This window comes from Dama dama, chromosome 12 (assembly GCF_033118175.1).
Source record: "Dama dama isolate Ldn47 chromosome 12, ASM3311817v1, whole genome shotgun sequence".
In the NCBI taxonomy this organism is placed as follows: Eukaryota; Metazoa; Chordata; class Mammalia; order Artiodactyla; family Cervidae; genus Dama; species Dama dama.
In genome coordinates, this window is record NC_083692.1 from 29,724,771 (window position 1) to 29,737,272 (window position 12,502).

At 45.5% G+C, this 12,502-nt stretch overlaps 1 protein-coding gene across 1 annotated transcript in view; it reads right to left on the minus strand.

The window, feature by feature from the left end:
- PRKCH (protein kinase C eta) overlaps positions 1-12,502 on the minus strand; it is a 241,942-nt gene that overhangs the window by 96,188 nt on the left and 133,252 nt on the right. The window contains exons 7-9 of the mRNA XM_061156926.1: positions 12,063-12,190; positions 8,994-9,137; positions 8,643-8,816 (exon numbers count right to left, since the gene is read on the minus strand). Of these exons, the coding sequence (XP_061012909.1) occupies positions 8,643-8,816; positions 8,994-9,137; positions 12,063-12,190 (446 nt within the window). The remainder of the gene's footprint in view (positions 1-8,642; positions 8,817-8,993; positions 9,138-12,062; positions 12,191-12,502) is intronic.

Below are 12,502 nucleotides of genomic sequence, written 5' to 3' on the forward strand. Positions count from 1 at the left end.
TAAACACAGTCATCATACTATCTATGCCACGTGCACGACTCTCCTCTTGCCAGCTAGACTGAGCATTGCAAACACTGTTTCTTTCCCTTGCCCTCCATCAGTGTGATTCCGGACTGGCTGACTTGTCACTAAACTATTTGGCAGAAAGCCCATCACGTTCTCATGCCTGGAGCCACTCCCGGCACTTCCAGCCTGGAGCTTTAGAACAGGGCCCCGCGGAGGTCTGAGCATCCATAGTTTGGCAGGTTCCCAGGCATGGTTAGGGAAAACCGTAACCAACACTCCCTACCACAAAGCTTTGCCGGTCATCAGACACACAGGGGATGAGTCTGACCCTGGCAAGTCTCGGCCAAGCCAAGGGAAATGACACACAATCCGTGAACCGCCTTCCACACACTGGAGGTGGGGGGTCCAGGCCATCTCTAGGTCATCACCGTGGGTGACAGCTAGTGACAAGGCCAGTTGCAGCTGAATAACCTCAAAAGGAAACACATGCCAACCCTTTCAAGCCCTTTGGTCACACCAAGTGTTTTGGCATCCTCCCCGAGCAGAGACAGCCAAGGGAACAGCAAGAACTCCGGGTTCTCCTATTTCTCATTCATTTTCACAACCCTATTGAGTCACAGATAGTCGGGAAGCTGGGATGCCTCTGGGGACAGAAGCAAAGGTCCTAAATCAGCCCCCACCTCCCCCGCTGGAAATTCAGAGCCCAGAGACGGCCCCTGTGCATTCTGTCCCCAGCGGGAACATGATTAATGTCAGGAACATGCCCAACTGGGAAACACCACGTTCTGGCTTGTTCTCTATTTTGATCTGAGCCAAAGGCAAACTATACCAAGTGACCCATAAGCAGACCACCTTGTGTTTGTGGCACTCAATGCTCAGTGGAAGGAGGAAGCCCAGTTGCAAACAGGCTAAGAAGAAATGGCCTTTCCTTGGGTATTTTATAAAAGGCCACAAAAGCCTATGCTGTGAAAACCTGCCTTTATTCCTGCCTGATAACAGGCAGGGGGCCCTCCTCAAGACAAGGGTGCCATTAGCTCGGCCAGAGAACCCAGAGCTCGCCTATGGAAGGCTCAGTGCAGTCACCTCCTGACTCCGGAAGATGCACCCCAGGGCGACAGGATGACTCTGCTGCCCATCTCTCCTGTCTGTGTCTCTCTTTGACACCTACACCCCTCTGCTAATATTTAACATAATGACAGAGAAAATAACTCAGACTGTTCCCCTGCACCCCTGTTGCCGGGTGACTTTCAGACATATTTTAAGGGTGACTTATGTGCACTGAATCAGTTTGCACCGGTTGGGTAAGCTGACAGCACTTGGGTCACAAGATTCCCAGCCACCCTACCCTTCAAAGGCAAGGTTTCTGCTTTACTGATGGACACCGAGGTGCGGCTTCTTAGGGAAAGCGATGGCCCCCCGCCAAGAACTCCAGGTGCATGGCTTTGGGAGCGCCCCCCGCAGGTGACACCTGACGACACCCCATCAGCAGGGAGGTGAGAGCGCCCGGCTTCTGTCCCCGTCAAAGGAGGCTCTGTGTAACGCCTCCCCCGCCCAGGGCAGCAGATCACCAACGCACAAAGGGGCTCACGGCTCCAACGCGGCCCGGGCACCGGGCACAGTGTGTCCTATGTTTCCCAAACGGAAACCTTCGCTCTCACAAACTGGGTCTCTGCACAAAGGCTGAGGCATCTGACCACTGTTTACTCTGCCCCTGCCTCTTTGTTCCTCCCGGTCTCGGCCCTCAGCTCTCAGCCAGGCTCCGGGAGCGCCAAGGAGAGCCCGGGGAGCTGGGGGTGGGGAGACCCGGATTCCAGGCCATAAATGCCAGCAGGCTCAGCTGCCGACACAACAGTCCCTGGTTAAGATGAAAGGAGTGTGAAGTGAATTTAACCTGAAAGGCTGGGAAAGGCAGTGTACCCCAGGCCAGCAGCCCGGACCTGGGCCCTCCTGACTTCAGGAGGCCTCGCTACCCCCACCCCATCGACAAAGAAACAGAAGCACATTGCAGGCACTGGCAAACAGAACAAAGAAGAAAAAGATCATCCAGAATTCCACTACCTTCATAAGAGTCCCTGATAGTTTACTGGCATCATTTCCTTTCTGGCTTTTTTTTTTTTGGAGGAGGAGGGGACAGGTTTGCCAAGTTGCTCTCCCAGGAGGAACCTGAAATGGATTCATACTGCTAATATAAATTCTGTACTATTTCCTGGCCTCCCATCTCCCGTCCTACCATTTACTCTGTTTAATTTTGGGCAAGTAATTTAGCTTCTCCTTCAGTTTATCACTCAGCAAAATAAAGATAATAATTGTACCCATCTTCTAGGGCTGATGTCAGAATTGTATGCAATATATCATATATGTTAGATGCTCCTGAAAGTAACACACAATCTTTAACTACTTAATATTCAATCATATCTCTACTGGCCAAAATCTTCATCAAGTAGTATGTTTTTATTTATTTTTTTTTCATTTATTTTTATTAGTTGGAGACTTATTATTTTACAATATTGTAGTGGTTTTTGCCATACATTGACATGAATCAGCCATGGATTTTAAAAGTAGATTCCTATCACTGAAGACTGAGGTTGTTTCCAGTATCTTCCTATTATAAATTATGCACTGAAAATTAAACATATTTATGCATAACATTTTATTCTTTATGTTGCTTTCTTTGGCTAGGTTATCAGAAATAAAATCAACAGATCCAAGAGTATAGCGTTGATTCAGACTGTAAGCCATGATCCAGATTAATGAATTATTCACAAACTATTAGAATTTACAATGCTTTCAGAAATTTATGAGAATGCCAATGGAATGATGTATTTGCAAGTAACATGTATTATGATAAAAAAAAAAAATCTGAGGCAATAATTCACGGGCCCATAATTCTAGGGAGTAAACTTGACAAATTATCTAATATTTGAAATTTGCTTATCTTTTTGTTTTGACCAAGAACAAAAAGCGCTCCCAAATCCCTACTTTGTGAGTGTTTATTGTCACCGTCATGCAGGGTCTGTGCTGCCCCTGGGAGTCCTGGGACATGTTTTGGTGTGGGGAAGGAGTCATCACAACACCCATTTGGTTCACTTTTGAACCATGTCATGCATGTGGCAAGAGTGTGTCTGCATTCTCGCCTTTGGTCCTCACAGCAATCCTGCTTTCATCTCCACCAGGAGAACTCTGAGGCTCAAAGGAATTTTAAGGGAGTTGCAAGCCATTTAGACAGAGGAAAACAGAGCTGGAAGAACTCAGCTTCCTTTCCCAAGGGCAAGACTGCTGCCATATCAACAGGTTGGAGGGGAGCCAGTGGAGACAGGAGGGGCTTAAGCAGATGCTGAATCAACAACCTCAATGTTGTACAAGATACCAAGTGGACGGAGCCAGACTCCAGAGTCAGCCTGACCCAGAGATGAACCTTGTTTCCACTATTTAGCTCAAGGGAGCCTTAGCAAGTTGCTCCCTTTCTCCTGGGCCTCAGAGACACTCATTCCGCAGGCCTGGAGAGAAGCACTGTTTCTACCAGCATCTTCACAATGAAGTGACACATTGCAAATGCTGGGGAGTGGCTCCCACGCTTCACCTCGGGTCCCTTCTAAATTCTGCAGGGGTGACTGTTACAGTTTGGCATGACACAGTGATCAGCATCTTCTTTTAGATGTCAGGGCCTGCCAAACCCAGTTGCTGAAAAGTAGTCATTTACCTGCTGTAATTTCTCATAGTAACCGGCATTTTCTGTTCTTCATATTTAGTTTTTCAATAGCAAATGGAGATAGTGACTGAGGACTTCTGACAGATGGACTGATGCAGAGAGCAAATAACATGCATATGTAGAGTCTGATACCTTGCAAATCTGAGAGATGGCTTAAACTATAGCAACATGAAAATTGCATATCTTTATCTCAGCATAAGAAAAATGCACTTGATTCTTTTAACCTGTTCCTACCACTTTATCATCTAGACTTAGGGGAGGGGAAAATTACCTTTATCCTTTGCTTTGGAGACATCTACAGCAACAGACAAATTTTAAACCCCAAAGTCAGCTCCTCTCTGGTGCAGAAATAAAAATCACCTTGTGGTAACGACTGCCACCTTGTGGCCATATATGAAACTGTCACTAAAAATAGATGGCCAATGTTAAAGGCTTCACCCGCTGCAGTCCATAGCGTCACAAATAGTCAACACACGACTGAACATGTATTATACACACATACATCAGTTGAATACTGTGGAAATCACATGAAGACACTGAGATCTGGGGATATTTTACAGTTCACATTTTCCTGGAAAGTTCTGCATGGTATATTGTATATTTACAGGCCTTCCAATCTGTTTCAGATTAATTTATTTTCTACTACAACACCAGCTAATTGTTCGTAAGAACTTAGACTGCTTCTATGGAGTCATGGGGATTTCCTTGGGTAGGTAAAAGCCCCCTGGAGTTGGGCAGGAGACACTTCTTTATTTGTTCATTAGAATAACTTTAAGTGGCCACTGCATGACCATGTCAGTCAGCTGTCTGACTCAAAGATGATCACCAGTTAGTATCGTCCAACCCAACGTCACAGAAAATTATCTGCTCTTTGGTGCGGCCCTGCATGTAGTCCTGCCCAGCTCATGAAACGGGGAGGAGCTGAGCTTGACGCCCAGGTGGACGTCAAGCGCCACCCACCAGTCTTGCCTTCCTTACAAGGGTGCTCTCAAACCCAGAACCGTCACCCCACTTTTCTCTGAGAAAACAGCTGGATGAGGACCAGCAAAAGACCTAGGTGGACAAAGCACAGGGTGTGGGAAACAATGCTTTGAGGTTACTCCGGGTAGCAATGGAGGATGGGCAGAACTGAGCTCTGACGGAACGATGGACCAGAAATGGGAAGCAGAGAATCGGGGGCATGGCGGCAGGGGCAGCGTGGGCTCCAGGACTCCTGCAGCCACTGAGGACTCTGAGGAAGAGGGTGTGGCCTCCAGGGGTCCAGACTATGAGAGGCAAGAGGAAGGAGTGCAAGGGAAACTGCAGCCCAGGAAGCTATTGGTTGGACCCCGAGGTGCTTCGACACCACGGGAGTGCATGCCATGCGTCCCTTTTCACCTGTCCTCCTGTCTCCTGGCTTCCCTGCTCCATCCATCTCCATGCTGCACGGGTGCCTCTGCCAACACAAGGGGCCCTTACACACATGTGATGCTCAGCCTCACTTACTCTTGGAGAACTGCCAGTTAGAACTCCAAAGTCACCTTTAAAAAAAAATCTCTCCAGCCATCAAAATGATAGGCAGCATCATGACAGGAGAGGAGGGGAAACGAGCCTTCTCACATGTGGTTTGGGGGTGTGAATTTAAAAATACGGCCAGCAAGTGGAAACAGCTTGGGCTCAGCAGTCAGACTGCCTGGCTTTAAAACATCTGCCACTTGGAAGCTAAATTGCTTCCTGCCTCAGTTTGCTCATTTGTAAAATGGGAGTGATGCTAACAGAACTTACTTCACAGGATTACCATAAAGACTGATAACACACATAAGGCACTTAGAACAGTGCCTGGTATATAAGTGATAAAGTCTTAGCTATTTCCAGCCATGACAGGGGAGAAGCCCCACTAGACTCCATCAGAATCATAAATCCATCCATTTCTGACCAAGCAATACCACTTCCAACAGTGTCCCCATATAGAAATCATAGCACAGGTACATAAAGATAAAAGTACAAGGGAATCATTGCAAATTTGATTGAAATAAAAGTTAAGTATAACCTAAGTATATACCAATGGGAACTAGGTTAAATAATTTGTATTATGTTCTTAAAATGGAATAATATGCAGCCATTATAAATGAGGCAGTCAGGTACATACAAATATGAGACAGTCTCAAGATACATTATGTTTTTTTCAGACAAATAAGGTGAATGGGGATGCAATGTACAATGTGGTGACTATAATTAATGATATAGTATTGAATATATGAAAGTTGTTGAAAGTATTTCTTAAAGGTTCTCAACACAAGAAAAAAATTCTGTAACTAAGTGTGCTGATAGATGCTAATTGGACTTAGTTGTGGTGCTCATTTTACTACACATGCAAATATAAAATCATTCTTTGTACACCTAAAACAATGTTAAATGTCAATTATATTTCATTTTTTATATGCAAATTTTTAAAAAGTATACATTTTACAAGATGTGTTACAGATATTTACTCTCTTAATAAAACCATTTTGGATTTTTTCCTTAAGAAGACAGGGCTGGGGGGACTTCCCTAGTGGTCCAGTGGTTAAGAATCTGTCTTCCAATGCAGGTGACACAGGTTTGATCCCCGGTCGGGGAACCAAAGTCCCACACACTTCGGGGCAACCAAGCCTGAGCGTCACAACTACTCAGCACACGTGCCTCTACTAGAGAGAAGCCCCCGTGTAGGAATGCAGAGTCTGTGTGCCACAGCTAAGACCCAAGACAGCCAAACATAAATAAATGTTTTTAAAAAGGAGGGTGCAAAATGGTATGCCAATATATACCACCATTTATGTTTTTTTTTAAAAAAAACTAAATACAGATGCATATATGTTGTGTGTATGTATGCTTTTGTGTACAAACAATTCTCTGAAAGGCTATACATGAAACTACTAGTTTCAATCAAAGAAAGGAGATGAATACTTGAAGAAGGCTTATCTTACCCACTGCACACAAAAAATTTGCTTTTTTATGGTATAAAATTGCAATCTGCTTAAATGTCTTTCATTCATTCTTAGGGCTAAAATACAAGCCCTTTTAACAGAGCCTTCAAGGCTCTCACAGCCTGGTCCTGGTCTGGCCCACTTCTGCAGTCGCAGTTCTCACTAGGCCCCTTCTCAACCTCACATTTTATGCTTGTGGGCTTTATGCACCCTTCTTGTTCCTGTTTACTGGTGGTGGTTTAGTCGCTAAGTCGTGTCCGACTCTTGCGACCACATGGACTGTAGCCCTCCAGGCTCCTCTGTCCATGATATTTTCCAGGAAAGAATTCTGGAGTGGGTTGCCATTTTCTTCTCTAGAGGATCTTCCTGACCCAGGGACCGAACCTGCATCTCCTGTTTAGGAGGCGGTTTACTGACTGAGCTGCCACGGAAGACCTGTTTACTGGTAGACCCACCCGAAGCTGTTCACCCTGTACAACATACTCCCTTTCACTCTCTCTGCCTGCTTGATTCTAACCGGTCCTTCTGGTCCCAGTGTAGCTGTCACTTTCCCTAGAAATGCCTTGCAGCATCCCTAGACCAGGTGTGATGCCCCCATCCCACTCCTCCCAAGGCCTTTACATCCCTGATGGTGGCAGAGACAAGGGACGTGTCCTGAACTCTCTTTCAGAATGCCTCTGACAAGCAAGAAGATTGGGAAATAACTGCCAGACCCTCCCGATGCCTTCATAGGAGCCTTCTCCCCTCTCCATTGACAGCAGAAGCCCAGCCCTGAGCCCAGTCTAAGTGGGCTGCAGAATGCCCCGCCTCAGGGATGAGTCAAGGTGGATGGGAGCCCACTGTGACAAAGCAGCTTATCTCGGCTAGATCTTCACCCTTCCAGCCTCCTCTGCAACTCAGGATGAGCCTACAACTCAAGCCTAGGAAAGCTTTTTCTACCCCTGATAAGAGGAAAGTGCATGAAGCCCTTCTGCCTCTCTTCCCTGTGCTTCCTGCGTTAGATGCTGTCATGTGACGTGTGATGGCTAGGGCTGTGATATAGGGTGAGTACCTTGAGACCTCAAGAGGAAGAGATGCCTAATGACACTAAGCATCTCATACAATCCTAATAGTGCTATCATCAGACTTCTCAAGAAAAAAGTCTCTACTATGAACTAAACTCATCCTGTTTATTGTGTAAACCACTATCAGTCATATATTCTGTTAACTGCAGCCAAAAGCATTCCTGCTAATTGCACCCCATGATGAAAGTGAAGTTGCTCAGTCGTGTCCGACTCTTTGCGACCCCATGGACTGTAGCCTACCAGGCTCCTCCATCCATGGGATTTTCCAGGCAACAGTACTGGAGTGGGTTGCCATTTCCTTCTCCAGGGGATCTTCCTAACCCAGGGATTGAACCCAGGTCTCCTGCATTGCAGGCAGATGCTTTACCCTCTGAGCCACCAGGGAAGTTCCCACCCCATGATGGGGTAGACAGAATCCCAGGATCAGTCCACAGAATCAAGCAAAGGGTCCTTGATTGAGGCCAGGAGCAAGGCCTTGGGACATTACAAATCAACATGCCCTCTTTGGGCCTATCCTGGTCTGAACTCTTTTTCCCCAGGTCAGAAACAGTTTAGCATTTAGCAATGAAGCCAAGGTCACAGTCACCAGGATAAGCAGCCCATGATGTTTACTGTCTTCTTGGACTTCTGTAACCTTCACTCTGCTAGAGAAGACTTATATACAAAGACATTTTCAATCTTAGGACACACAACCCTCAAAGTGATCCTTCTCCAGGACAGCATGAAAGGAAGCGGTTAGTTCATTGGTTCTGGTCATCAGAAGTCACTGGGTACTTCAAATGACCCTATCTTGGGAGTCTCCAACCCCCAAAGTTTCTGATCACTTTATGAAACCTTCACTTTATGAAATTCAACATATCGCAGTCTCAACTTTTGAAGAAAGGAGGCCATGGGATGGTGACTGGGAGTCATACTTACAGGGGTCTGAAAGCAGCAGAACAACTGAGTGAGGAAGGGGTGATTGCGGGCCAGGGACAGGATCCTTTTCTCTGTCATGGTGCACTCCACGTCATCGTCCTGCAGGATCACGTCCTTCTTTAGCACCTTCACAGCATAGAGGTCTCCTGTTTCTTTTATTCTTGCAAGCATCACCTATGGCAAAGCAGCAGGAAGGAGCATGAGCAGGAGAACTCCTGCAGCTCTCAGGGTATGGCCTTGTCTGGGGCAGAAGGCAGATGGGAAACAGGCACGTGGATACATTCCTGTACATACAAACAGCCTCCATGAAGCAGGCTTCCTTTAACCCAGACAGTTGAAACTAAGACTCACCTTCCCAAAGCTGCCCTTCCCCAACACTCGGATGAACTCAAAGTTGTCGATCCCAAGTCGGTTGGAGGAATTTACCCCAATGCCATTTCCTTCTTTGGTGCTCTCCTTTCCCTGTCGTCTTAGGGTTGATCTAGAAACAAGCTTCTGCAAAGAAGAGATACAGGGAGTCAGAAATCCCAGTGGAACTTGAAGCAGTTACAGATGGAGAAGACCTTACTTGCAGCTTCACCCCTCAATATAGCTCATGGGGAGCTATTAAATACAGCTTGACATGTGATCAGGTTCTGCCATTCAAAGCTGCTTCAGCATAAACTCCTGATCTTTGCTTACTGTATTTGGGTAAGAATCATTTAAAAATATATCTAAGCCACCGAGTTTCAGTTTGTGCTCAAATGGCAGTATACAGAAACACTGTCTCAGCCTGGTCCACCCAGTTGCTTTCTACAGGTGACCACATTCTAAGAGCGCCATCTGGTGTCCATGTCCTACAAGTAGCAGATTTCACAACTGCTCAGAAAATCAAAATGAGAACAAAAGAAGCAACGTTATAATATACATTTTAAATTATAGAAGAGAAATGAAAATTAATGTAAACATTGGAACAATGAGCAAATATATGAAGGATAATATCGAAATTACCTATAATCTCATCAACAAAAATAAAAACAATATACACACATCTATCTTTACGCTTGATTTTTAAAAAGACAATGGAATCATTGTTTCATAACATTAATTTTAATTTAACGTTTTTCATGCTATTATCATACTAACATATTATGTTAATTGCATGCTATTAACATATTATCCACAGTTCTAAATGTCCTTTAAGAACATGAGTTTTAAAAAGCTGTCCAATAATCCATTTTATGGATATATTGCAATTGATTCAATAACTCCCCTGATACTGGACATACAGATTATCCCCCATTTTTCTCTATATAGATAGCACTCAGTGATCGTACTTGCACGCAAATCTTCCTATCACGGTGATAAGGAGTCTGGGCCCTCGAGCAGGCTGCCTGGGTTCAAATCACAGCTCTGCAACCCAACCCTGTGACCGTGGACCAGTCACCCACCTCTCTGTGCTTCAGTTCCCCTCCTAACAAAGGGGATGTTACAGCAGCTGCCACATGGATCGCTATGAGGAGTAAATGAATAACTGCACCTAAAGCTCTTAGACCAGTGCCTGGCACATTCAATAAACCTAAGCTGTATTGTCATCATTATAAGCAAGATCATCTTTAGCATCATCTATTCAGATAACTTTCCAAAAAGGGAACTCTTTGAACCAAGGATTTAAGTTTGAAGACTTGGGATGCATGCTCAACTTGCCCTCCAGAAAGGTTAACCGCCAATACAATGAGAGCTCCTAGCTCACCAGATGGAACCAGAGGTGGGTGTGAACTCTTCGGGGAGTTCTCCAGCCGCATCCTGCAGAGGACGCTACCTACAGACATGGCGACGGTGCAGATGTCCATCTTGGGATATTTATAAGACAAGCAGACCAGAAGAGACAAGAGACCAGAAGTCTAACATCTTGGAGTATTTGACATATTAAAAAACCAGCTAATTTGGGACAACTTCTAAGCAATGTTTGCAATAAATAGCTGGGCAATAGCCTGAAACTGCAAGGATTGTACTTACTCAACTGAGTAAAACAGTAATTGAAGATACAAAATGGATCATTTTTAAAAATCCAATTGTTTTAATAGTTTCTCCTCATAAATTTTTCAAAGACAGAAAAATTTTACCAGCTTGAATTTCACTTCCTCCACCTAAATCTTTCCCCTCGTTGGGCTGGCCCTAGCCAGAAAACTTCAACCCAGTGTTTCTCAATCTTTTTTTCCTTTTAACCCATTCTTCTCTTTTGAGAGACTAAAGACATCTCTCTTTGGTGATGAACTGTCAGATAATAGGTAATTTGGGTTTTCTTACTATTGTCAGAACATTAAAGACACTTGATTCAAATGACATGTGACCCTGCCCATTCCTGGAGGTTGTGCTGCATGGCTCAGCTCATTCCCACGGAGTTTCAGAAGCTCTGGGGCAGGCTGAAAGCCTTAACCTGACAATCTTCAGGCACCGCTGTCTGCGAGCGTGCATACTAAGTTGCTTCAGTCATGTCTGACTCTGCGCAACACTAAGGACTGTAGCCCGTTAGACTCCTCTGTCCGTGGGATTCTCCAAGCAAGAATATTGGAGTGGGTTGCCATGCCCTCCTCCAGGGAATCTTCCCAACCCAGGGATCGAACCTGCGTCTCTTACAACTCCTGCATTAGAAGGTGGGTTCTTTAACACCAGCACTACCTGGGCTTCCCTGGTAGCTCAGATGGTAAAGAATCCACCTCCTAATGCAGGAGACAATCCCTGGGTCAGGAAGATTCCCCAGAGAAAGGAATGGCAACCCACGCCAGTATTCTTGCCTGGGAAATCCCATATTTGCTGAGACCAGGACTTGGATTACACCACACATGATATGAGGACTCACCACATCTGGGAGGGTATGGGTCGCTCAGGGAAGGGACAAGACAAAACGTACACAGCAACAAACCTGCTCCACCCACCCCCCGAGAGCCAAGAGGAAGGAACTCCTGTCTGTGGCTGGACCAGAGATAAATTCACGGTCCATAAACAAAACCTTCACACTGGATTCCAGGGCTGTGGAGAATGTTAGCTCTTCAAGTTCAACGCCTTCAGAGAGGAGGAAGCAGAGGCCCACAGTTACTGGTCAACTGTACACCCAGGGACCCCACCAATAATAGAACCTAGGCCCCTGGATTCCAGGCTTTTCACCAGACCACAATGACAGGAAGCCGATTTACCAAAAAAAAAAAAAAAAAAAAATCCTTTTTCTGCTTATTGCAATATCTGCACACTCACTATGTGTTGTTACATAACTGTATATAGAATCTTATTTGCAGAAGAAAATGCTCTTTAAAAATGCAGTAAATCTGTTTACCGTATTTGCTGAGACCAGGACTTGGATTACGCCACACACGATATGAGGACTCACCACATCTGGGAACGATGTCCAGATTACAATACGTGAAATCAGTAAAGGCTCACCGAGGTTGGAGAAATATTTCCGGGTTGGAGGCCCATTCCCGCCAGAGTCTTGGCCAGCTCCACTGCGTTTACCCCACAGTTTGGGGCCACGTTCGCCTGACATCGAATGTGTACGTTCATTTTACATACTGGAGGGAAGAGGAGAGAGAAATCCACATTCAGAAAAGAGCCACGTCAACATGAGATGCGAAACAGAACCGTGATAACCTGAAAGACTGTGACGGGGCAACTGCACAGGCTGAACAATGCCATCTTCTCTTAAAATTCAACCGACACAAATAATGATCCCTGACGGGAGCCTGGTGGGCTGCCGTCTACGGGGGTCGCACAGAGTCGGACACGACTGAAGCGACTTAGCAGCAGCGGCAGAGTGTAAGTAAATCCCTGACTTTCTCTATTTCTGTTTTGTGCAGAAGCAGAAAGCCTAGAATACTGAAGAA